The sequence below is a fragment of the Spermophilus citellus genome (genome assembly GCF_964194105.1).
Source record: "Spermophilus citellus genome assembly, chromosome: 3".
NCBI classification, from domain to species: domain Eukaryota; kingdom Metazoa; phylum Chordata; class Mammalia; order Rodentia; family Sciuridae; genus Spermophilus; species Spermophilus citellus.
The window spans coordinates 198,605,060-198,632,062 of NC_138184.1; the positions used below are offsets into that span (position 1 = coordinate 198,605,060).

Sequence of the window (27,003 nt, forward strand, 5' to 3'; positions counted from 1 at the left end):
ATTTTAAGAGCCAGGGGCAATGTGATTTCCAAATGCCTCTTGCATTCATCTCAACCACTGGGGCTTTCTGGTTCCATTCAGCCTTCTTGCTTGTTTGAGTTGAGGCAGGCCATAGAGTTGGTCCTTATGTCTCCCAAACCTGGGTCAGCTGTGTTGGGTGAGTCCTGCAATTGAGAGGGCTGTTCTCTTGACTGATGATCTCCTTCTGGATTGCTGTTCTCTCTTGGAAAGATCACAGGCAGTAGAAGGAGGCAAGCAGGTTCAAAAGGACCCCTCTAAGGCTGCACCTGCCCCAAATCTATTCCTACCATAACTGTAAAGTTTCATATCCAACATCATATATATATAATGCATCCCATATGTCCATAATGGTCAGGGACTATTGGGAGGCTGGAAGGAAGAGATGGATGTTGATATTAAGGAAAAGGGAATGTGGAGAGGTGATAATGGACTGGACCTAGAAGCAGCCAGTCATGTGATTATATTCATGCTTTGAAGCCTTGAATAGTTAGAAAGACTAGCCAGTCCAAGTTTTGTTTGCTTATTACTTATTTAATATCAAATTATGCAACTGCATTTTACTAGGGGGTAGGCAAATAGCAAAACATTTCCACTTGAATATTTTTAAATATCTAAACTGACAATTCTTGGGTTTTTCTCTCTCCTCCTCCTCCTCCACCTTCTCCTCCTCCTTCCAACAGACTATCCTTAACCTTGAGATCCTCCTGCCTCAATCTCCTAACTAGAATTATAAGTGCATGCCAATGTGCTCAGATAATCTTTTAATTACTAAACCGAAATCTTCACTCTAGCATATATTTACAAACTGTCTCACAGACAGAAATAAAATGTTAAAACTGGTGGCTGGGGTTGTGGCTCAGTGGTAGAGCACTTGATTAGCATGTGTGAAGCACTCGGTTCAATTCTCAGCACCACATATAAATAAATAAAAGAAAGGCCTTTCAACAACTAAAAAAATTAAAAATATTAAAACTGTACATATAAGTAATTTTTAAAGAAATTTTAAAAATATCAAATTATAAATCTGGATCCATAGATTCTACTTTTATCCCCCTTCATACTTATTTCTAAAATACCAATTTCTAAAATTAATATTTGTCAGTGCCCAGAGCTAATCTTACATTAATGATATCATTATCAAATAAATATAACATTTAGAAAAAAAATGTGTGTGTGTGTCTTTGCGCATGTACACATGAAGTCAAGGCAAGTTTTTGGTAGCTTGGCATTCTTGTGTCTACTGGCATTAAAAGCAACATGTCTTTATAATATGTGTAATATTAGTACAGCTGATACTGTATTTATTTTAATGGTGGTGAGAACCAGCAAGGAGAATCCCAAATAGCAGGAGTTGGAATATTTTGTTTAAATGAAGAATATCTGATATACTTTCTGCTTTGCAACAGATTTGCTTACCTTGTTCTGTTTCACCTAAGCCAAACTGAATTTAATTTCTATCCAAGAAGTAAACATGAGCTAAATAAGAGGTGAGGTGACTTAGGGCATTGGAAGTGACCATTGGGAAGTAGTAATCTAGAATCATTTTGTGTCCTAGACAATTTGCAAAATTAAATGGTCACAGAAGGCTGGTCAAGATGAACCCACATTGGTTTGATCCACAGCTACTTTGGGGTAAAGATCAATTTTAATTTATTTTCCAACATAAGGCATAAAATACAGGTTACAGCAGGGAAGCAGGAGGGTGGGGGTATCTTTAAATCTCATAATTATATAGTGAGCCTTTTGTTCTCATTCCTTCTCATCTCTCTCTCTCTCTCTCTCTCTCTCTCTCTCTCTCTCTCTCTCTCTGACTCTCCTGTCTCTCTCTTTCTCCACTATTGCTTAAAATGAGAAGCTTGGGGAAGGCAACTCTGCAGTATATCATTAAAATACAAAGGCAAACATTTTCATGCTGGTTCAAAGAGCAAGAGAAAGGATTCACCAAGCCCTCACTTCTTGCACAATGGGAGAGCCCAATCAGCTGGGTGAATTCTAAGTCTCCAAAGTGCTTGTACATACATGAATTATTCACACACCTGCATAAATATTCAACAGCTATAGGCATGTGTTGGTGGGTGAATATTTAGAAGGGGCTGTGGGTGGAGGTGGAGGTAAAAAAGACAGGAAGTATGAACATAGGCCAAGTCTGGAGATGACTCTATGATTACGTTCTTATGGTTTCTTTCAAAGTTAGTGTATTCTCCCTGGGTGAGCTTAAAAAGGAATAACAATAGTAATAATAAAAAGAAAAAAGGTGGGTAGGCAGGAAGAATTTGATGGCTAGGACAGGTAGATTTATTTAAAGCCAATTTTAATATTTGCCATCTTATGTTAGGAAGGTAGGGGAATGGAGTAAATATAGGGATAAGGGGTACAAACGTAGGTCAGATATCTACCACTTGAACATTGTGTGTGTCAGAGAGGCAGCCCGTAGGGTTTTGGGATTGTGAGGAAAGTGCTCTCTACTATCCAGTAAGTGTTGCTGGTGGTAACTATTTGATTTTGTTACTCTTCTTCTCTGTCTTAAGTATTATGCTTAGACACTATAATAGCTAAAACTTTAACTTTTGATTTTTATTGTGTTTTTCTGCTGATATATTGAATATTTGATGAAATGCTAGCAGAAATAGGTATGCTAAGGACCCTTTATTAGAATCCTGTCAGTTTAGGTAATGATTCCACCTTAGTTTAAGATAACCTATTTCCTTTAACAGAGCACATATTTCAGGTAGGATAGCCAAGAGCATTAATCCATCAACAGTGATTTACTACGGATCTAACACTTGCTTTCTATTTTGGGCAATTGATAGGAATATAAGTCAGGTAGGAAAATGAGAATTTTGAAATAATAAGAGAAGAAAATTGCTTATTTGGGAATCTATTTTTTTTTCACTTTGTTCCAACAGGATTTATTGTACCTTCCAAGTTACATATACTGTAAAATTGAGAACATACAACAGAGAGTGCTAAAGAAAAGGTAGACCAATACCTACTTCCAGGATCCTAAGATAAGCTGATTATTACAATCTGGTACTGAAGCAGCTCTAAATTTCCTCATAAACTAAGACAAAAAGGAAAACACATCACATCACAAGGAGGTGCACAAATTTCACCACTTGAAGGAAGGAAGAATATAAATTCCTCCTCAAAGCCACATTCCTGGGAAAAACTCCGGGAGGAATTTACCTTGTCTACGAACCCATGGAAATTAGACTGGCTCTATCTTGTTTATATCAAAGAAAAAGAACAAGTGTGTGGCCAGGTGCTAAATTCTGTGGTACAGCTGTTAGGTGCCAGAGGAATTCAAAGAGTGGAGGAGGTGGTGGTATGTTGGTGGTTACCATGGTCTGATGTGGTCAAAGAAGGTATTACCTAGGACAGGTGAGGAGACCTGCCTTGAACAATGTAGAGCCTTTGACAGATGGAAACAAAGACAATGAAGGAGGGGAAAGCAAAACATGCAAACACTTGCTAGGTATGTCAGGGTGATGTTTCCAAAGGGATATCAGGATGAGAGATGGGGACAGCCTCAGGAGGGATAAAGTTAAAACTTTTTGATGCAATAAGCTACTAAGTTATTAAATACTCATAGGTAAATGTGCTGTGTTTAATTTTTATGAGGATGTTTTCAGATCTTCTAGTGTGGACAAGTGAATGACAAATAGCATTAACTGGGTAGAAAATAGAAGAAGAAATAGAGTAGGGAGTAAGATCTGATTTGTATTTTAAATATGGTGTATTAGAGTCTCTGGAAGTGACACTCTGGTTAAGTTGACAGTAGAAATTCTGTTTTGGACCATTTCTTATATGCATTCATATCTCAAGTGCTTAACAAACAGCCTGGCCATAAAAGGCAGACAGATGTATTGAACATTGCTGATGAATCAGGAAGCCTCTGATTCATTTCCAGTTCCATTTCTGCCTGATACCTCTAATTCCTCTGATGCATTTTTGATCCAGTTTTCTCCTCTGATGCATTTTTGATCCAGTTTTCTCCTCAGGTCACTGCAAGCTACTTTGGTACATTCACTGTACTTCCCCCTCTACATCTGTGAGGTGCTGCACCGCCCACTGGCACCTTGATACCAACTTCTAATGAAGATCATGGTTGCTGCCTAATGATGGCAAACATTTCACTGTATTTGTACACTTTGAGGAGGGAACCAGGATCAGAGAGCTGTTTTTTTTTTTTTTTTTTTTTTTTGCTTTTATTGGTGCATTATAATTGAACACAAATAGCTGGGTTCATTGACATAATCATACATGCATAGGATTTAATTTACTTCATTCCAGTCCCCAGTAGCTCTCCTTTCCCTTCCTTGATCCCTTTCCCTATTTATTTCTCTTCTTCTATTCTACTGTTCTACCTTCTACCAGTTTATATGTTTTTAATTGGTGATATACATATATAAATAAAGGTGGAATTCACTGTGGCATATTTATAGATACACATAGTATAATTTTGTCAAATTCATTTTGCATTTTAGAGAACTGTTATTGATCAGAAAAGTTATATTAAAAAATAGTAGTAAAAAGCTGCCAGTGAATTGGACAGTAGGAAATCAGGGCAGAAATTTTCTTTGTACTACAGGAGCAAAACAATAGTAAATAAATGCTATTAAATTTTATCTCATTAAAAACTGAACTTAACCTTTAACTTAAATAATTAGTATCTTCCTGAAGAGTCTTTGTAACACAAACATTTCAAATGTGTGTTTGTGTGTGTATGTGTGTATGTGTGTGTGTGGGGGGTATTTAACATAGCTATCCAAGGAAGAACAATGATGCCAGGAAACAGGAGAATGGTGCATCAACTATAAAGAAGCCTGCACCCAAATTAGCACCTCACACCAACTGGACACCCTGCAACAATTAGTACAGGGTGACCATGATGACATGTTTTGTTTTTTGTTGGGGTGGGTACTAGGGATTGGACTCAGGAGCACTCGACCACTGAGTCACATCCCCAGTTCTATTTTTTATTTTATTTAGAGACAGAGTCTCACTGAGTTGCTTAGTGCCTCACTTTTGCTGAGGCTGGCTTTGAACTCTCTATCCTCCTGCTCCAGCCTCCTGAGCCACTGGAATTATAGGTGTGCACCATTGCGCCCGGCTAGACTTAGCTCTTCTTGTGGACAGAACTGTGTCCCTGTCAACATTCATACATTGAAGTCCTAATGTCTAGCACCTTAAATGCAACTAGTGTATATGGAGATGAGACCTTTAGAGATGTAATTAAGTTTAAATGAAGCCTTATGGGTGGGCTGTCATCCAACACGACTAGTGTCCTTATGAGAAGAGGCCAGGACACAGGCACACACAGAGGGAAGACCATTGGAAGACACAAGGGAAAGATAACCATTTTCAAGCTTAGGAGAGAGACCTCAGAAGAAGTCAGGTCTGCCAATACCTTGACCTCCTACTTCCAGCCTCCAGAACTGTGAGACAATAAATCTCTGCTGTTTAAGTCACTCATTCAGTGGAACTTGGTTTAAATTAACACAACTCTTAAAGGAGAAGAGGAGGAGACTCTTTTTTCCTGTTGGCCTCTAATGCACATCTACATGAGCACATTTACTGATCATTTTATATGTATGGAATGGCTCCTAAGAGTGCAAGACAGATGCTGTTTCTTAAGCAGCTACTTCTCTCCTTTCTGAGCACACCCCATTTGCCATCAGTAATGGCCCCTCTACCATTAGCTCTGTTATGCCTTCCAACAAAAGGGGTAGATTGCCTTTGATGAATAAGAACATATGCATTTTTCTGGAGATGGCAGAGCTTTTTAAAAAATATGCAGCTTACGTTTAAATCATACCCACAGTACTGAAAGAGAATCTTGCCACAAGTGGGACAAGCAAGGACAGAAACTTTATGGTGGCCGATGCTATCTGTATACAAGTAGGTTGAACTAGCCCAGAGCTCTAGCTAACCTTGAACCAGAACTGAGGATTCTGTTCAGTCCGTCATGCTTGCCTGGCAGTAGACTGATTTCATCCTGAAACGGAAGTTTCCTGCCTCTTTGTTTAGAGTTGATTTTGTTATTATCCTCTGTTCTTCAGCCTTAAGTTCTCTTTCTTTTAGAAAAGGACATCAGAGCATGAGAAGGGGGCTGAGGAGAGAGAGTGGGAGAAGGCAAGCAAACAGGCAGGGGAGGGGAGGCAGAACTGGAACAGGTCCCCAAACTGATACCTTCTCCTTGGAGTGCACACGGGGTTAACCTCCAAACAAGGGCGCAGCCCCCTACAGAGCTCCTTATCAGCCGCTTCAGAGGCTAATTACCGCTGAATAGGTTCCTGAAGTTGGAAAAATTTCAAAGAATTTTTGAATACATTTCTATGGGTTCTCTTCTTGTAACAATAGGATCTATCAAACAGCAAGGAGAAGGCTCTGTTTAAAAGCACCGACAAGAGATCAGAAGAATGTATTTGATTGCCAAAGTGACTAATTTATTTTTACACAGTATTAATGATGCTACAATCACCAATATCTATAGCCTGGTTTTGACAGTTTACTGCAATGGTTCCCATTGTTTAAAAAAGAAGAAAAAAAACTGTACCAAAGAAAAGAGAATGTTTTATTTTGTTACATTTCCATTTGTTAACAAAATTCCCCATAAGCAAAACCAGAGGTCATTAGTGAACAACCAAAACATGCCTGTCTCCAGAAGAATACAGCTCCCTGCAGCATTTAAAGTACAGCTCTGCCGAAAACCCAGATCACGACAAATCCTTCACGTGAAAAATTCAGAGCAGACTTCAAACCACCTGACTTTACTTGGGGTTTGTGCTCCTTAAAATTACCTAGAAAATACCATAATCTTCTCTTCATTTGGCTGGATGGAGGCCAGGGCTCTGGCTCCAGAGGCAAAGGGCAAACTAAAAATCATGTCTCAACAGACAGCTCCACCCTCTCTCCCAAGTCCACTTGGCCTCGAGACAAAAAGTGAGGTCTAAAGCACATTCATCCAGGGCCTGGGTTTTTGGCCACAACTCAAGACTCTTGTAGGACAAACAAAAATGAAATCCAAAATGTTATCACCCTGCCTTAAGAAGTCAAATGGGTTTAAATGAGTGTACTGCATATGGCGAATAGTCTGCATTTGCAGTTTAATAGGGAACCAGGAAACTGCACTAAAATATAGTGGTTTTTTTTTAAAATTCTGATAAAGGTTATTAGCTGAGATTTTAAATTCCAAAGTGAGGTTTGATAATTTTAGGGTGTGTGTGTGTGTGTGTGTGTGTGTGTGTGTGTGTGAGAGAGAGAGAGAGAGAGAGAGAGAGAGAGAGAGAGAGATATAAAGAGTTGATAGAGGAAATTATCTTTTATAACCTATCAAGCACTTTGGAAGTGAAGAGTGAACTGTAGAGAGGATAGGGGCACCAAGGGACTCCATTGTGGGGGCTGCTTGCCTGGCACGGTTGCTCCCCAATTGTGGCTGAGACTCCCAGTGCCCTTCATTCTACTTCACCAAGAGCTCCAGTTCCTCAGGACTTACTTTGTCTGGAGCCCACCCACTCGGACACCCCCCACTTGCTCTCATGCTCAGGATGGGTGAGAGCCAGGAGAGACTGTCAAGTAATTTTTACCTCCCGCTGAGCTAGTGACAGGCTCAGTACAAATAGCTACATTGAGAAAGTGTCTCCATGCCACAAATCCCACGCCAGCGCCAGCCCTGTAACAAGACAGGCCCGGGCTTTGAATACTACCATCCGATCCCCCTGGGGCAGAGCAGTGCTGAAATGGCAGGACCAGGGGTTCCACGGGCGGCCCCTCCTCCCCTCATCAAAACCCTCAGTGGCTGCCGTCACAGTCTCCTCTGCACACTAAAGCTGTTCTGGTCTGTAACACTGTTCACGCTGCTTTCTACCCCTGGAGAAAGGGCAGCTTTCTCCTCTGCTGTAGACTGTCCAATCCTGCCATCCCTGAACTCTGCCTTCCACTCTCAAACACCTGCAGAATGCATACGAATGTCTCCTTTTCCTCCACCCCAGCCATTGTTTTCTGACCTCTTTCTAGAAGCCCTGTCCTGCTGCTGCCTTGGAGCCTGTTATATGTAGTTAGATTTAAATACACTCTTACTTCATTACTGAAGTGTTCAGCTTTCCATGTAGGGCTCTGCCTTCATGATTCAGTAAACAAATGTTCTCTTTGTGGTCTACTTGGCGCTGTGTTTTTTGCCTTGCTGGTGATCTTGCTGTTTAGAATGGGTTCCAAGCAGAGTGCTGAAGCACTGTCTAGTGTCCCTAAGCACAAAAAGGTCTGATGTGTCCTCCTGAGAAAATGCACGTTAGAGAAGCTTGCTTCCAGCATGCACTGTTCAATGTTAATGAATCAACAGCACATATTAAATACGGTATCTTTCAACAGAAACACAAAAACGAGATCATGTGTCCATCGGTTGGTGAAAATGTTGTGACCAGAGGCTTGTAAAAACCTAATGTTGCTTTTCCCGTAGAAATGTCTGTTCAATATTTGCCAATTCAGTACTTGTAGCAACTTTACAGACTACAACTGTGGCAAATAACAAGAATTAACTGTTTTCGTTTCTTTTGTTTTCCCAATTTTTTTTTCTTCCACCCTAGTGAACATTCTGTGATGTCAGGAGTTTTGTGTATCCTTGTCACTGCGAAATTCCCAGTTCCTGGACTATACATAGTAAGCTCTTAGTAAATAGGTATTGAATGAATAAGCCTAAAGAGCATATACTTTGTTCTCTGTTTATATGTACTTAAATTACATTACAATGGAAATAAGGCAATACTGAAAGTTGAAAAGAACTTTTTTTTTAAGTAGTTTCAATCATGACTCAAGTTTGAGCAATGAGACATGTATAATGAACCTGTTAACACCAGAGACTGGGTCTCATTTCTACCCTTATCAAACTCTCTGGCATGAGGTTAAAAACACATTAAGTTCTCCTTCAACACTGATTTCATAAATGAATAATTGGCCAAATTTAGTACTCTTCTGAGTAGTTAAGGGAGGCAATATTTGCTTTGACTTTGTGGCAGAATCATAACTAAATTTAAATTGATATATTCTTGCATATTTTGCAACAATAACATTATAGGTCAATCAGTATATAAATGCTGTGTTCATATGTGGACATTCATGGAGACATTCAGTTGGGCAGTGGGGGAAAAATTGATGGTGCAAAAAAGGTGACAAGTGTAGATTGAAGTAAATTAGAAATATCAGTGAGGAATGGACAGAGATGTCTTGGCAGGTCCACTGGGATGCTATTGTATTGAAATAAATTTTCAGAAAACATAAAACCTCAGAATTTATCTTATTGTTAATCAGAAATATAATTGATAGCAACCAAACTTAAATAATATATAATAGGTAAAAAAGCCTATATTAAAAATTAACCCATTACTACCTGACTTAAAGCTTAAGGGAAAATATAAATGAAATTTGACATATGACCATTGGCCCCAAGGAACTCATAGTTCAGTGGATAAGAGAGAAGCAAGTAGCACATAAAGACGATCAAAAGCCATTTACATTATATTCCCATACTGTAATTTTGGGGTTTTGATTAAAGTTATTATAAGAATAGCTTTATTTTCATACAATGATGAATAGTTTTATGTTAAATACTATTAAAGCTGGTGAAATCTGGTAGGTTACTCAAGCGTCTGAGGTCACTACTAAATGGCAAATCAGAATTGGTGGACAACACAAAATATTGCCACATTTTTAGCACAGTGTTTTCTAACTGACCTGATTACAATCAACATGAGGCAGAAAGATATCTAAATCACTCTTCTCTAGATATCAGTTTTCTTTTCTGCAAAATTAGAGAATTGCATCGGGGATCTGCAAAGTACCCCTTAGATCTGATTTCTATGACTTAACCAGATTTTCTTGTTGCTTTTGTATCTTGTTTCCCATATATGGACTTTAATTTTGTTAAAGATGTAAAAACCATTTCTAAAAAAAATAACAAGTGGTGTACTTATTTAATCAGGATTGCAAGTGGTGCTGGCACTGCATACTTGCTTGTGGACAGCTCTTCCATGGCTTTTAAGGCTGTGTCACGTTGCCTTCTCTAAACATTATTTCTGAGTGCTCAATACTTTCTCCCTCTTCTCTTCCCCCTCTTATTTTTTCTTTCTCTAGATATATTCAGTTTCATTAGTTATGTTGTTCAAATGATCTCTATCTTGACTGATTTTTTAAAAAAAATTTTGTTTGACATTGTTACTGAAGAGCAAATTGGAAAAACTGTAGTTAGGATTTGTAATACTAATGGTGAAATGCTTGCCCTAAAGGGTGGAGACCCAGGAAATGCAGGTTGTTTGAAATGATGAGAACAGCAAATAGAACCGTTATCAGTCAGAGTTTCCAGAACTGTGTTCCAAGGAATACTGTTCTCTCAGCACACTGGGGAAGCCCTGAGATCCACATTCAGGTCAGCATAGTGTCTCCACATGCTGCATAATTATTCCTGTCTTGAAGGATAGGGGCCTCCCTAATGAAGATACTCGTTAGTGTTAACACTTTCGCTTTTAAAAAAAAAAATCATGAAAATCCTTCTCCTGTCTTAAAAAAAATGTCTGTTAGGATGCCACAGAATAGAACCACTGTTATATGTTTTAGCATAAGGAAATAGCATAATGAAAGCTGTATTTTAGGAAGATTATCTAAGAGGATTATGTAGAAAGAAAGCACCGGCAGAGAAACTGGTAATAATTTTGTCACACACTTGATAAAGAAAACATAATTATTCTTTGCTTTTAAGAAATCATTTTCCCCGATAAATAGATTTTTAGGGTTGTGGGTAGGGGAAGAATTTCTTTGACAAAAGCATGGCTGTTCTAATGTACTATGGATCTACCATAACAGAAAATACTATCAAGAGAAGAAATAAAACCACACACTCAGAAACACACAAACACACTTCATATTGATAATCCATAGATGCTGCATTAATGAAATGGTCCTCAAAGCAAAAGAATAGCAAAATCTCAGCTCATTTGCTGACCTGTGTTAAAGGAGGGCAGCTGAGGGAGAGAAAAATCAAACCAGTTAGGCATAAGTGAAGTTCCACGGGTGGAGGAAGCCAAAAGTCTCAAGTACAGCCCTTCTGGAGTGGTGACCCACTGCAGACTGTCCTGCCGCTGCACCTGGCAGAGAGGTGAACGGGAACTTGGGTTTAAAAGTCAAGTTTTTAATCATTAAGGAAGGTCCTAAGTGAGAAGGAAACTGACAACTTATAAGAAACCTTTTCTTACTTTCGACTTGGGTTTAGTTCAAGCCAATGAACCAGGGGACAGGAGAGAAAGCTATTTCACTCAACCGCCAATTCCACAACATTCCTTTCCAGAAACTTCCACAGAGCTGGTGAGCTTCCAGTAGTAAACACTGAGGTCTGGTTCCCCAGGATTTATGGGAAGGCTGGTTACTCCACTTTGCAAGGAAAAAGGAGCATTTTTCAAAGATTAATTATATTTATTTTTCCACTACAAAACTCTTATTTGTTCTTTACAAAGTCCTAGAAAAATGAGAACAATCTCCCAATATTTATTAACTCAAGTTGATTAAGTAGTAATTTCTCCTATGGAAAATTCTACTCATTCTATATTATGTGTAATACTAATAAACTAGCAGGGATTGGGTACTAGATAAAGATGAGCAAAACAAAATCCTATTCTGAAAAAAGAATGTGGAAGTATATACTAAATTGTCAAACAAGTTAAAGAAATATGCAGATATTGTAAAAGCAAGTGATTAGGATTACTAAGAATAAAAACCCTTAAACACACTTTTTGTAGATCTAAAACAAATGAAACTGCCTCTATCTTCTAATCTTGCCACATCCCCCTTTGAGAAGCCAGGACTTGGTGGGGCAGGTATGAAAAGACCCCTGGGTCAAGATTTGACAAACTAGCAACAGAGGTTTGTTGGAACAAGGAAAAAAGGGAATATATGTTTGGATCCAAAACCAAAAAACAATTTAAAGTTGATGAAAAGAAAAGTTCAATTGAGGATACAATGTAAATGCAGGTAAACACAAAACTAGTAGAAAGACCAGATGACACTATTCTGCAATGAATCATTCAAGATGAGGTCACATGGCAGTGCACTGGTACAAATATTCTTAAAATTATGTGAAATCTCTGGCACAATGCCAGTCAGATGTAAGCAGTCAGGTAAATGAAGCTTCTGTTAGTGTGATGATGATTGTCAAATACAGTCTGGCTTCGTCTCAAAATTTAGGGGCAGCAGTGAATCGGAGGGGAAGTCTCAAGAAGGGTTGCCAAAGTTGACACTGGTCAATCAAGTTGCTATAACTGTGATGGAGTTGTGGGTCCATTAACAACAAGACCCACTAATGCTGAGATATGAAGGACCTATGGGATGGATCAGAGTTAATATAGAACACAAATACTGTTGGTAATTGGCTTAAGCCAGTTGTCTGAAGCAGAACATTTAGGTCAACACTAGGGTCCAAACTCTGTGGGGAATGTGTGCGGTCCTTAGTGCTCACTTTCACTCTGCATGACATCAAGCAAGAGACAAAGAGACCCTGTGCTATCTCTACGCTATCTCTGTGCTGGTCAGCTTTTCACCACTGGGAACAAAATACCTGACACAAACAACTTGGAGGAGGAAAGGTTTATTTTAGCTCATGGTTTCAAAGGTTTCAGTCACGTAAAATAAATCACTGCATCATGGTTGGCTCACTCCACTTCTCTGAGCCTGAGGTGAGGCAGAACCTCATGGTGGAAGGGGCACAGTGGTGGAATGTTGCTCAGCTGATGGCAGCCAGGAAGCAGAGAAAGAGAGAGGTTAGAGAGAGAGGAGGAAGAAGAGAAAGGGCCAGAGATAAGAAAAACTGTTCCAGGGCATGCTCCCAGTGACTTATTTCCTCCAACTAGGCTCTGCCTCCCAATAATTCATTCAAATTCTTAATTCATCAACTGGGTTTAATCCACTGAGGTCAGAGTCCTCATGATTCACTCATTTTCTAAAAATCTCACCTCTGGACATTGCTGCATTGGGGGGTCAAATCTTTAAGTACATGAGTCTTTGGGGACTTTCCAGATCCAAATAATTTAACAATCACCCTTGTCATCTGCAGATGAAAGTCTGCATTCAATTTTATGACCCCACAGACTGTCTTGTCATCTTGTCCCTTCTGTCCCCATAGCTATCCTTGCAATATTTCTATCCTGTCACCTTATACCTACTGCTCCAGCCCCATGTGTTAATCAGCTTCCCATTACTATAACAAAAGCCCTGGGATAACATATTTATAAGGAAAAAAGGTTTACTTTAGTTCATAGCTTTGGAGATTCCAGTTCTTAATTGCCTGGCTCTGTTACTTTGGGTCTGTGGTGACGCATTCCACAATGGTAAGAGCATGAGGCAGAGCAAAACCAGTCTCATCATAAGCCTGGGAACAAAAAAGGAAGAGGACTGGTGACCCTAGTGAACTAATGACCTCCAATGAGGACCAACTTCTCCAAACTTGTATCACCTCCCACTAGTGCCATCCTGGGGACCAAGCTTTAATACATGGTCCTATGGAGGACATTCAAGATCTAAACTATAGCACCCACTAAATCACTTAATGTCCAAGTCACATGGCAAAAATAACAACAGAGTTTAATAGTAATAATGGTAATTATTATTACTGCTTCTTTCACAGTGTTTATTCTGTGCTGAACACTATTCTCAGAATTTTATGCATATTCAATCATTTAATTTTCACAAGAACACCAAGAAATAGGTGGTATTTTAATCCCAACTTCATAGATGAATAAAGTGTAGCACAGAGAGGTGGAACAACTTTTCTAAATCCACAGAGCTAGCAAATGTCCACTCTCCCATGCTTCTGTGTTTTATATACTCTGTCCTATGTGAACTTTCCTTTTTCCCTCTTATCTAACTAATACCTACATCAAACTTCAGCTTGGATGTCCCTGGTTCTGAGAAGCCTCTTTAGCATGTTTTTCTTACATCTCTTCACTATCTTAGTGAGATAGGAATTTCTCTTATAAACTATGAGTGAAAAAGAAAGGCCCCATTCTTCTCCCCAGAGAAGACAGGCTTTCCTAGGAGTGTCTTTAGAAAGAGCATTCCTGAATGTAAGAGGGCTACAGCACACCAAGAAGTGACTTTCCAGGAACAGGTATCCCTGGGCCAGGCCTGATGGGGAACCTCAGCCCTTGCTCACAGATGGCAGGTGGCAGGTAAGGACACATACTCTGGTTGCCTAGTTCTTCACACCTGTCTCAAAATTGATTTGGATTCTACTTATCTCCTTTGTGAGGAGTTCATCTAGGAGGACTCTCTACTGTATGGATGGTTACCTTTGGTTGTCCCCTCAATGTTATACTTTCTTAACTATTTTCTAATAGAAGTTTTAAAGCTTAATCTCAGTTTTCTATTTATAATACTTCTTAACTGTAGCTATGAATTTTTTTGTGTGTGTGGTACTAGGGATTTGTAGCTATGAATTTTGCTTCTCGAAAGCACAGTTAATTATACATTTGATGTAGTATGATTTCAATGTACACCTCTTTTTAAATTTTTTTAAAAAAAGGATTTATTTGTTCATGTATTAATTCATTGGTTTAGTAAGTGCTTACTAGGTTCCAAGCACTATGGCTGGTGTGGGAATAGAGACAAAAAAAGACAGACCTAATCTCAAGGAGCTCACAGTCTGACAGGGGAAGGGTGGCAGTTCTGTCTCAGTTGCATAATCACTGTGATTCAAGATACAAAAGTATTTCTGTCATTGTATTATATATAATGTGTCCATTTTAAACCATTTATTATAATGCATAATCATTTTTAATGAATACATTTAGAAAGAAATAATGAATGTTTTTCCTTAGGGAAAAACTGTTTCCAATCTCTTTTATTCATAACAGATTCAAATTATCATTCTTTCCTAGTAGCTAAGAGGGAAAACAATCAGTTAAGACAGTGATCCTATATTTTAACCCTGGCAGAAGATGTACAAATGAAGTAGGTAATACTTGTTTATTGATTTCACAGCCATTGCTTGAAGAGTGAAGATTTTCTTTCTAATTTGTGCGAAGTCATCATCCTTCAGTCACTTAGACAATTTCATTCTTAGATTCACGGTTTTGTTAAGAGACTAGAGGATTGAGATGCATGTTAATGTATAGGACAGCTGTATGCATGTCATGATACATTCAGAGGAAGTCAGTGATTTCCATCAATCAAATGTGTTTCATGAGTGGTCCTTGGATGACAGCACCCCAAGGTTCCAAGATTCACATCAAATATCAATGCATGGGTTAAGTCAGGCCATATACCTGACCAGTCAATAGAAAGAAATTAAATTTTAGAGCCCCAAAGTCTAATGTAGAAAGGATTTAGAAGATGGTATTAATGCAAGCAGAAGAAACATAAGCTCTTTGAAGTCTAAAGAAAGGGAATGACCTGGCAAATACACGAACAGTATCAGGAGCCTAAATCTTGTGAAGTTGTACCAAGACCAAAATAAATATTAACCCAATGTTTAATTGGAATCCACTGAAACTTTCCAAATTGGATGTAATGATGAAAATCCAGAGACTCATAACTTGTCTAGCCACTAAGTTCAACTGCAGCACAGGAAAAAAACTATCCCAAACCTCAGCAAATAGAGAAGCTGAGTGGAATAATGAATGTTTTAATCCAGTCAAGAGTGCATACTTTATTTCCAAGCATCAACACCAGCATTTTTTGAAGGATGAGAAATTTAATGTGCTAACATACAGTAAAAGGTAAGAGTTGGTACTCAACAGAATTTATTCAGGCAATGCATTTTCTATTTTTGAAAGGATCATCAAAGACAGACTTAAGTATGCAGCTTTTTACTGTACTTTCAAAACTACCTCATAATGCATTTAAAGATGGATGTTCCAGGGACCAACTGACATTAAAGCATCAAAATCATCAAAGGAAATGAAAGTGGCAGAATGACCACTGGACCAGGCAAGAAGAAGGTCAGAACAACTTTTGAAGGAGCAGAAGAAGGTCTGTGGAGATCATGGGGATAAAGATAGATTGTAGGGGGTGAAATTGCAGTTTGGTAGAAAAAGGCAGAAGACAAATTGGTTGGGAAGGGGGCATCAAGGTCAAGGGTAGGTGTTTGCACTTTGTTTTTCATAAGTTGGAGCAAAGGGGAAGTTGGGCAGATAAAGACACAGAAACAGACGATGCTGAAGTGAGAACTCACATGGTCTCTCATGGGTGGCCTCCATGTGGACAGCTACAGGACCTATGCGCTCTGTCTTCCATGTTCTGTTGTTATAGTTTGGATATGAGGTGTCCCCTGAAAGGCTCATGTGCTAGGCAGTGTAAGAATGTTCAGAGGTGAAATGGTTAGATGATGAGAGCAGTAACTTCATAGAAAGCTTTATACATCTGACAGATTAATCATCTGAGTGAAACTCTGGGTGGTATCTGTATGCAGGTGGGGCATGGCTGGAGGAAGTAGGTCTCTGAGGAATACCCATGGACTGTATCTGTTCCTGGCTTGTCTCTCGCTCTTTTGCTCTCTCTCTCTGCTTCTTGGATGTCACAGTTGAGCACCTTCCTCTGCCATGATGTTCTGCTGTATCTTGGGCTCAGAGCAATGGAGTTCGCTCAGAGTAAACTGAATCTTCAGAAATCATGAGACTAAATAAGTTGTTCCTCCTTTAAGATTTTCCTCATCAGTATTTTGGTCACAGTGACAAAAACCTGACTAATAACACCTACCCTCCATACACCCGATCAGGACACAACTGGTTCTGCTCTACTATTCACTTGACCTCTCCCAGATTCTATCTACATAGTGACCAATTATATCAATGATGTTTTCTTTATCTGCTGGAACAAGAGCTTATAATTTATCTCTTTCATTTTCCTCAATATAGAATCTTGTATAGAATTAAAACAAAATATATTGATAATTAAAATGGTGAATAGAGCTCCTTTCATTGTCAAAAAACAATTGCATTCATATGCTTAAAAATAAAAATGGAACTAGGGGTGTAGCTCGGTGGTAGAGCACTTGCCTAGCACATGTGAGGTACTGGGTTTGATCCCCAACGTAAATAAATAAATAAGTGGCCTTAATTACATTGCCTTAAGTTTCTGATGACCCCCCCCCAACTGCTTCTGTCATTATTGCTTATTTTTCCTTTACCTACTTAATCAGTAAATTATTTAATACTTTTAAAATTTCATGATTCTCTAACACTAATAGGTTGATAAAATTTTCACCTATAATCAATAAATGTGGTTATTTGGTGCTCATAAACCAAGCTATTCTTTTGGAAATTTAGAAACTCAAATCCCTTAAAATATGAAGTGTTGTGTTTTTCGTTCATTTTTCCCAGTTCAAGAATGCAAAACCTGTCCAATATTGATGAAAAATTTAAGTAAAGCCATATGTAAAATCACTGGAAGTATTAATTATTCAAATCACAAAGAAAATTGGCAATGTTTGCATTTTTTTGCAAATATACTTTTCATTTAGCTGCAATATTTTTAAATCCTAAGTACAGAAGTTTCATTTAAAAATTTTGATCTTTAAAATAATAGCTTCTCTTTTTCTAAAAGAATGTGAAGTGCTATTGTCTCTCTGGAAATCATATTAGTTATGCAAAGTAAGTGAATATGGTCTTTGCTACAGACTTCAAGATGAGCTTGATTTTGCAGGGTATGTGAATACCATTTTGAAAGAAAATTTATAGTGGCTTAGAGCAGCCTTCCCTGGAATACAGATTTTTCTTTCCTAATACTTTATCTTTGCACTAGAAATATGAATTCTTGGTCAGTGGAGTGTACAAAATGCACATCTGCATGGCCAAATTCTCCTGTTGTTTGGTTTGTCTTTGAACTTTCTTTGGTTATCTTCTTGACCTATACTTCTTTTCACAAAGTATTATATTATAGCCTCCTTTTAAGTTCAATGTCTTGTTTCTTAGCATCAATCTTTCTATATCCTCACGTTATTTCACTTGCAAGCTTCAGTTTGATGGTGTCACTCATCTGGGTATTAAGTGAGACTCCACCATAATCTTTAACTTTGTTTAATTGATAAAATGACTCCAACCTACCCAGTGAGTTAAAATAAAGATTACTAAGGTAATCATTATTGTCAGAAAGGACTAACGAAAATACTCATCTCTTTTCTTTCTCTGCCACAGACCCCTTTGAAAATTCTATAAGATTTTAAAAAGCCAAAGATCTTGATTTGCAGTATTTTCAAAACAATATTTACTTTTTTCACTTTGCCCTATTTATTTTATATAATAGTCTTGCAAAAATTACTAGTAATTTTAAGACATGTTGTTACTTTTCCCTTTAACTCTTACATTTGTTAAGATTAATAAGAGGAGAATGTGCCAGGCGTGGTTTGGTGCTCGCCTGTAATTCCAGCAACTCAGGAGGCTTAGACATGAGGATCCTGAGTTCAAAGGCAGCCTCAGCAAGTCAGGAAGTCCCTAAACAAATGACCAAGATCCTGTCTCTGAATAAAATACAAAAAAAGGGCTGAGGATGTGATTCAGTGGTTAAGCACCCCTAGGTTCAATGCCTGGAACCAAAACCAACCAAACAAACAAAAAACCAAAAGAGAGGAGAATGACACCAGCCCACATTGTCAAAGAGTTCAAGCATAACCATTGTTCCCAGCACATAACAAAAGGTTTTAATTAATTTGGGGTTTCAAACAGATGCATCATACAAATGCTTGGCCAGAATCAGTAGTATCTGTAAAATATCAAGAAACTGAGTGAATCAGTGGCACATTCCTGTAATTCCAATGGCTAAGGAGGCTGAGGCAGGTGGATCACATGTTCTAAGCCAGCCTCAGCAACTTGGTGAGGCCCTAAGTAACTTAGTGAGGCCCTATCTCAAAATAATAAATAAAAAAGGGCTGAGGAATGTGGCTGGGTGTTAAGCACCCTGGGTTCAATCCCCAGTACCAAAGAAAGAAAGAAAGTGAGTTGGTGGTGTGGTGGTGGCAAGCTAGTTTTCATTCACCAGTAGGAACTCAAAACTTGGTCCCAAGACTCTCAACATAAGCCTAGTGGAAAGGAGAGTTCCCTCAAAATGACTGAATTGCCCTATTGACACTGTAGGATGGGGAGTTTGATAGAGAACTTTACAGTTCTTTAGAGCATGACTTTTCACATTTTTTGCAGCAATAGGAACACAAAGATGGTTGGGCCCACTCCCAGGGGTTTTGATGCAGGAGGTCTGGGTGGGACCTTGAGAATGTGCATTTCTAATTAAGACCCAGGGAATGCTGTTGATGAACAAGCACCCACCCTTTAAGAATCCCAGGTTTAAAAAATATCAATAGAGTAGAGGGAAGGGAACTGGAGGAGGGAGGAGAGGAGGGACAGGGGAAGTACTGCAGACTGAATCAGAGCAAATTATATTCCATGCTTTTATAACGATGTCATAATGAATTCTAATACATAATGAATTATGTATAACTAAAAAGAATCAATAAAAAAGAAGAACCTCTGGTTTAGAAGAACTGTGGAGATGAGATGTATTTCCCACACCTAAATCTGTCATGGAGAGCTTCAAAGGTCAGAATTAGGAGCTTCCTGAAGAGATTCAACAACAGCATGCTTACATAATTCCAGACACTCTTCTGATCACCTTATAAAATTTAAGTCAGACATCACCTACAAAATGTGCCAGTGGTATTTAGTCCCAGTTGGTCCTTATGTCTGTGCAGGTCAGACATCCTCTGGAGTCAGGGAGTACCCCAAGGAGGACCTGGTCTAAACCCCCTTGCTCTTTTTTTGTTTGGATGGGGGATTGAACCCTGGAGCACTTAACCACTGAGCCATATCCCCACTTTTATATTTTATTTTCTAAGTTGCTGAGGTTGGCTTTGAACTTGTGATCCTCCTGCCTCAGCCTCCCGAGCCACAGGGATTACAGGTGTGTGTGACTGTGCCCAGCTCCTCTCTTAATCACATCATAGGCCTCTGTTAGCAGATAACTGCACCTCTTATTTCACTGAGAAATAGAACCCTTGTTTTATTCCTCACTCCTCTACTACACTTCCATTTAGCTAAACCTACCTATAGCCCTTTTTACAATCCCTACTGATGTCCTGCCTCATTCTCCCTCTGCCCCAGTCTCCATTTGGCTCTTCCACACAGGTATCTGTAATCAACTTTTCCCAGTTTTTAAGACTCACACTATTGGCCACACTTTTTATTGACTCCTTTTCAGGTCACAAATATACTCAGGTCTTTCAAATAGTATAATAACCAAATCCTTTCATGTTCCAGCTTTTCCTGCTTGTCTCTGTTCTCTCTCTTTCTCTTCTAGAGTAGTCTATATTTTCTGTGTCCACTGTTACTCTCTAACCACATATAATCCATCCCCACTGCTGTACTGAAATGGCTCTCACTGAGGCCTCTGTGACCCTCCTCTGGCCTTTTCCAACTGTCTGTTCCTTGACATCTCTGGTGTTTAACACCCTTGATTTACATTCTTATGCTTCAACACATGCTGCATCAGTGGCTCCAACATTGGACTCAATGTGCTCTTCACATTCTATTAGTAAATTTCCCCTTGGGAATAAATTACTAACTGTATACTGATCACTGTCATATCTATTCTTTTAAACTCAACTCTTGCCCTCCAAATTTCAGTATTGCTGTGGTCTGAATGTTTGTGTCCTCCCAAAACCAATACATTGAAACTCAATCCCCACAGGATGGTATTTAAAGGTGAGAGTTTTAAGAGGTGATTAGGTCCTTGGGTTGGAGCCTTCATGAATGGAATTAGTGCCCTCATGAAAGAAGCTTGAGAGGCTGCTTGGCCCTTCTACCCAAGGAGATGTAGCAGGAATATACCATCTTTGGAGCAGGGTCCTGATCTGATACTGAATCTGCTGATGCCTTGATTGTAGATTTCCCAGCCTCCAGAACTATGAGCAATAAGTTGCATTGTTTGTAAATTATCCAGTATAAGGTATTTTGTTATAGCAGCCCGAATGGACTGATACGTGTCTCTTTAATTACCTTCTAGGAATTTCTGGGTACCTCAGTTTAAACATGTTCAGATTGCTAATTTTGTACCTCTAACCCAAGCCTGCTCCTCCTCTTGTCTGTCCTGAAATGATCATGTGAACCATCACTCAGATGCCAAAGTTGGAAATAGTAGAATCATCACTGACTAACTCTCAAATCAAGTCATTTGGTCACTGTGTCTGGTTGATTTTATCTCTCAGATTTGGCCTTATTCTTCTCCATATTGTCTTTCATCTTGATAACCAAACTAGGCTTCTAACTGGGCTTCTTATCTCTGTTCTTAGCATGCTGGTGTGGAAAAGAAGTCAGGCTTAAAAATTTTTTATTAACATGGATTAATTATACCTATTAATGAGGTTCAGCGTGATATTCCATATATGTATATAGAATGAATTCACTATACGCACCAATTAAATCCAACCCAAGACCTTTGACAAGCTAGGTAAGCACTGTATTTTTGAGCTATAGCTCTAACCCAAGTACACAGGCTTTGAGATCATACAAAACTAAGTTTAAATCCCAATTTCCCCACTTATTCACTAAGGAGAGCAGTCAAGTTATTTAAGCCCTCTTATTCCTATTTCCTCTTATATAAATTGGGATACTAATATCCACTCATAGGTTTATTATAGGGATTTAAAACATTTATCACAATGCCTACAACACAGTATGAGTTCACTAAAATGTTGGTGTAGGCCACACATGCAAATTCATCTCCCATAGTATTTCAAAGCAAGCTCTTAAAATTAAATTTTGATTAATACACTTCTAAAATGACTTGCCATCACCTATAAAATAAAAATCAATCTACACAAGCAAGTGGAGACCTATATCATTCCAGCCTCATTTCCTTACTGGATATTTTCCTCTAAGCCCGTTCGGATGAAAATGGTACTTGTGAGTTTGTTGACTCAGCTGCCTGGAACGCAGCCTGTTCCTCTCTTGCAAGGAAAACCACTCCAGCAAGGTTTCTGCTTCAAAGGGAGGTCCTCCCTGACAGCGGTTTAGTGATGAAATGCAGTGTGGTAAGGCACGGGGTGGGGGTGGATGTGCAATGTGTTTTAATCCTTGCTCCCTTCATGTTGTCCACATTTTGCTAGAATCTGTAAAGACTGCCATCTTATTCTGCACTTCAGGGCCCTTTTTAGCAACCCATCCCCATCATTTTTTTTTTTTTTTGGTGGGGTCTCATATGGTTTTCCAGAAATATCTATCAGCATTTATTTTACCCAAATCACTCATGATTTCTTCCTTTCCAGATGTTTCCACCATGCTCTCCCCCATCCCTGGGTCTCTCTGTCATGGTAAATGCCTTTTCCTGTGTTCTTAGCTTTCTCCTTGGTGGCCTGTTCTACTATCTCCTCAGGAATTCTAGCCCTACCATAAGCTCACCACCTTTCTGTCTGTCTCAGCTAAGGGCCCTCAAGTAGAAGCTGGGCATTATCTGTATTGTCTTTCAAAATACTGAGTGCATCAGCTTCTTACTTGCTCTCTGGGGCTATTTCACTGCTCCTCAGCTCTCCAGGAAAAAGTCTTCTTTTAAGCTCATTGATCTGGCTCTATCATCCTTCACCTCTTCATCTCTCCTCCTAATTCATTGTGGAGTTCAGCATGTGGTCACTGTCTCCTTTTCCATCTGAGTCTAGCCATTATTCTTGTCCACTCCAAAGGCACATAGACACCTTGACCTTTTCTATGACCTGCATTCTCTAGTGAGTTTCATCTTCACTGAATTTCAACTACACAATCCCACATCCTTGAAGATGCTGTCATTGTCTTCTTACCTTCTCCTTCTTTCTTCTTCTTTTTGTTATCATATGGAACTATTTCAGTTGTGGATCATTAATCCAAACACCTCACTTCCTAATGATCATCTCTTATTTTACAAATTCTCTTACCCAAGTCCTTCCTTCATACCCGTTCTTTGATCTTCTGGGGGCTTCCACTCCCTTGCCCCCTTGATGCCATCCTGTCTGTTTTCATTTCCTTTCTGATTCAGCTTACACTTTTCTTATCCATATCTCCAGATTCCATGTTCTAGGTCCTTCCATCACACCCTGCTAAGGCTTCAATCTCACATCCAGTAGCATTCCTCTTCCATGTTTGTATTGCTGAGGAAATCAGTCCTGAAGACTGGTGCCACGAAAACATTCTGCCCAGAGTCTGGTTTTGTTTCCCTACTCATCTCTTCCTATCCTCCTCTTATGAGCTGAAATTGCTCCTTTCAGTACCTCCACTTCATGCTCAGCAGAACAGTTAACCTCCCAACTCCTTGAGAAAATAGCTATCATCAGAGACTTTTCAGACTTAGACATATCTGACCGCATCCTTTCCAGCTTATATTTAAAATTCATTTCCCCTGCTCATGCTAGGGATCTAGCTCACATTATAATGACTCTTTCTCTACCTTACACTTAGAGATTTTCTACTCTCCATCTTCACTGGCTTTTCCATACCAGCGATATCCTGAGTCCCTATAGTCTTAAATAAAATAGAAAAGTCTTGATTTATCCTCACTTTCCACTCATTCTATAACCTATTATAATTTGTGTCAAATATTTAATACACTACAAAGAAACTGCATTTGCTATGAACATCAGTGGTTTCTGAGTTCTAACTAATAACGGATGTATTTTGGTCCTGATGTTACTTCTCTGAGGTATTTGTCATTATTTCTCTTCTGTCTTTTACATTGTAGAAGATTTCAAACATATTTAGAGGTAAACTAATATCAAACATCTATCTTCAGTAATTATCAATACAGGGTCAATTATATTTATCTATATCCACAAACTGCTTATTTTGAGCAAATCATTGGTATCAGTGTATTTTCTGTAAACATTTCAATATGCATTCCTAAGAAGTAAAACCACTCAAAGTGATTAGAATATCATACCTAAAATAACAACTCATAAATGTCATCAAAGGTACAGTCAGCATTCACATTTCCTCAGTAGCTTTCTAAATTTTTAAAACTGGTTTATTGTTTGAATCAAGATCTACATAAAATCCATATGTTGAGATTGGATGAAATGTCTCAAGTTTTGTTTTGTTCTATTTTGTAGCTTCTACTTCGAGGTTTTTTGTTTGCTTGTTTTTGTTATGTTTTAGTTTTTTACAGAAGTGGAATCAGTTGTCCAACAAATTTACCCATTGTCCAGATTTGTCTGATTACATATCTGAGGTGTTACATCTGTATTTCCTGTCTCCTTGAAATTCAGAGATCTGGAAAGTTGATAAGACTCAGATCTAATTATGTGGGCAGGCCTACTTAAAGGTGATATTATCTACTTTCTTAATTATTAAGGTGTTTCCATTTTTTCTTTTTCTTTTCTTTTATACTGGAAAAAGAACCCAGGGATGCTCTACAACAGAGCTATATCCCAATCCCACCTTTCTTTCTAAAACTGTATTTTGAAACAGGGGTTCTCTTAGTTACCTAGGCTGGAACATGTGACCCTCCAGCCTTAGCCTCTGGAGTTGCTGGGATTACAGGTATGCTCCACCACACCCAACAGTACAGGATTTTAAAGTTTAAGCCATTCCTTATTGTAAGGTTTTGCCATCAATTTGAACCAACTATGAGGATTTGTTTCATGTTACTTCAAATTTTTATGGAACCAGATTTTATTTTATTTTGTTTTATAACCACATAAAATATTCATATGGTTCTAAAGTCAAATGTACAAACAAGACATATTCCAAGAATTCTGCTTATTGTCTTTATCTTTCATCCTATTGTCTCCCTATTATGTGGTTCATCCTTCCAATTTTTAAAAATATATAAATGTAATTCTACACAATGACAAAATACTATATGTACTTCTATCCATATATCTTTTCTAAATTTAAAAAATATATCCTATAGATCAGTCATTATGTTATGGAGAAGTCTTCTTCATTTTTTTCTACTCTGATTCACATATGCCCTACTGATGAAGACCCTGGGTTGTTTCTGGTCTTTTGCTATTCAATTAATCTTTGAATGAACATCTTTCTATATACGCCCTTTTCTTATTTTGGCTAGTTTGTCTTTGGCATAGATTCCCAGAAATTGGAATTGTCTGTTAAAGCATGCAGTATTTTTAGATAGTGCTGAATCCCTTCCACACTGTAGTGCTATTTTACATCTCCAATGGCAATGTATGCAAATGGCTGGTTTCTTTCTGGCTTATGACGGAATATGTTGTTAAATTAAGATTTCTGTCAAACTGATAGTTAGAAATAGATCTCTCAACTTGTTTTTCTTTTTTTAATTTCTCTCGTAAATGAGGTCATACATCTTTTCATCCAGTTAAGAGTCAATTCTGTCCTTCATTAACACCCATGAAACTATACACAAAATTCTAATTTTTCTCCTATTCCTGGAGTTACTTTTCAAACCCCCTTTCTGGTACCATTTCTCTTGTTTATTTTCTAAATATTTCTCTTCCTCAAGATTGAGACTTAGTGTTTCTTTTAAAATCCTCTCCTTTAAATGTGATTAGCTATTCTGACTTCTGTTATATACATACCTGGAGCCAGAGCTCACTCTCTTCTGTTGCACATGGCAAACTGCCTACTGGAAGTCTTGAAAATGTTCCTCCCAGGCAGTTCAAACTCAGCATGTGCAAAGATCTTCCTCATCATGCACCCTCCTCTACTGTTCTCTAGTACAGTGAAAGCTACCACAAATTGCCAGTTGCCCTGCATATGGAACTGGGTTCTCTGCTGATGACTTCCTCTCTTACCCTCCTCCTCATCAAAACAGTCACCAATTTCTGTGGCTTTTATCTCTTATATGATTCTCAAATCCATCTACTACTTTCCATTTCAAACTACTGGTCTTCCTTAGACTACTCTACTTTTCTTCCAGGTGGTCTTTACTTTTCTTTTTTGCTCTCAAATATGGTCAGCATTACCTTTAAAACACAAGTAATAGAGGGCCATTTTCTAGCTTAAAAACCTCCAAAGTCTAAAAGCAAACCAAGCAGCCAAATGATAAAACAAGATCCAAAGCATATATTTCCACGGTACACATGTGAGTAAGTAATTGCTACAAAGCTCCAGAAGATTAATACCAAACTGATTATATGGGGGATTAGTCTTGGTGAAGGAGGACTTCAGATTTATCCTTATTTGAATCACTTGAAAAAATTTTTTAACAATTAGACTGTTTTCAAATATTACATATATTTAAAAATAAGTAAAGTGGACTGAGAAGGTAAACTTTAACTAGCTCTGGGACAGACAGAGATAACCAGCAGGTTCTATGAATTCCCAATGCCATGTCACCCAGATGAGGCTTGGTAGACAGCTGTTTCCTATAACTTCCCCAGGGAACAAAATATCATCCTCTTTCTCCATATATTACCTGAGAATTTCAACCAAGGTGTTCTTACCTTTGTGGTCCACAGTTTGACAGTCCAGTCAAATGATGACGTGACAAACAGGTGAGAAAAATCTATTGGGCCCACTGCCATGTGGCAGTTAATTCCTGTCACTGGCCCTTGGTGTCCTTCGAAGACCTCACCGATGCCTGCTTTACTGTATGAAGAGCACACATGAGCAGAATCTCAGTAATGTGTGCAAAGCAGTGATGGATTTAAAAAAATTTATCTCTGTGTTTTTTTTTTCAGAATTTAGAATAACCCCATATACTACCACCAATAAAGCCATTTTCAGTTATCTTGTAAAAAAGAAATTGTAAGCATGCTATGCTATTTTTGGTGATTAAAAAATAGGTTGGGGGAAATATCCTTTGAGACATCAGAATTCAATAATCAATTTTATCATTAATTTTACCATTTTCAGGAATTTTTCAAAGCCTGTCATTGTTGCTGCAGCTCTTTTGATGGAAACAAATATGTCTAACTCTCAGAAGCTTTCATTTTTATAATCAGACTGCTTTATTCTTGAGAGGGCATTTGCACATGTTCTATTTCAACTCTTTTTTGGAGAGTCTATTGGCTAT

The 27,003-nt window shown here is 38.4% G+C and overlaps 1 protein-coding gene across 3 annotated transcripts in view; it reads right to left on the minus strand.

Moving 5' to 3' along the window:
• Nucleotides 1-27,003, minus strand: part of DYNC1I1 (dynein cytoplasmic 1 intermediate chain 1) — a 280,791-nt gene that overhangs the window by 28,663 nt on the left and 225,125 nt on the right. For all 3 annotated transcript variants that reach the window (XM_081286493.1, XM_081286492.1, XM_081286491.1), the window contains one exon: nucleotides 26,432-26,576. In XM_081286493.1, the coding sequence (XP_081142619.1) occupies nucleotides 26,432-26,576 (145 nt within the window). The remainder of the gene's footprint in view (nucleotides 1-26,431; nucleotides 26,577-27,003) is intronic.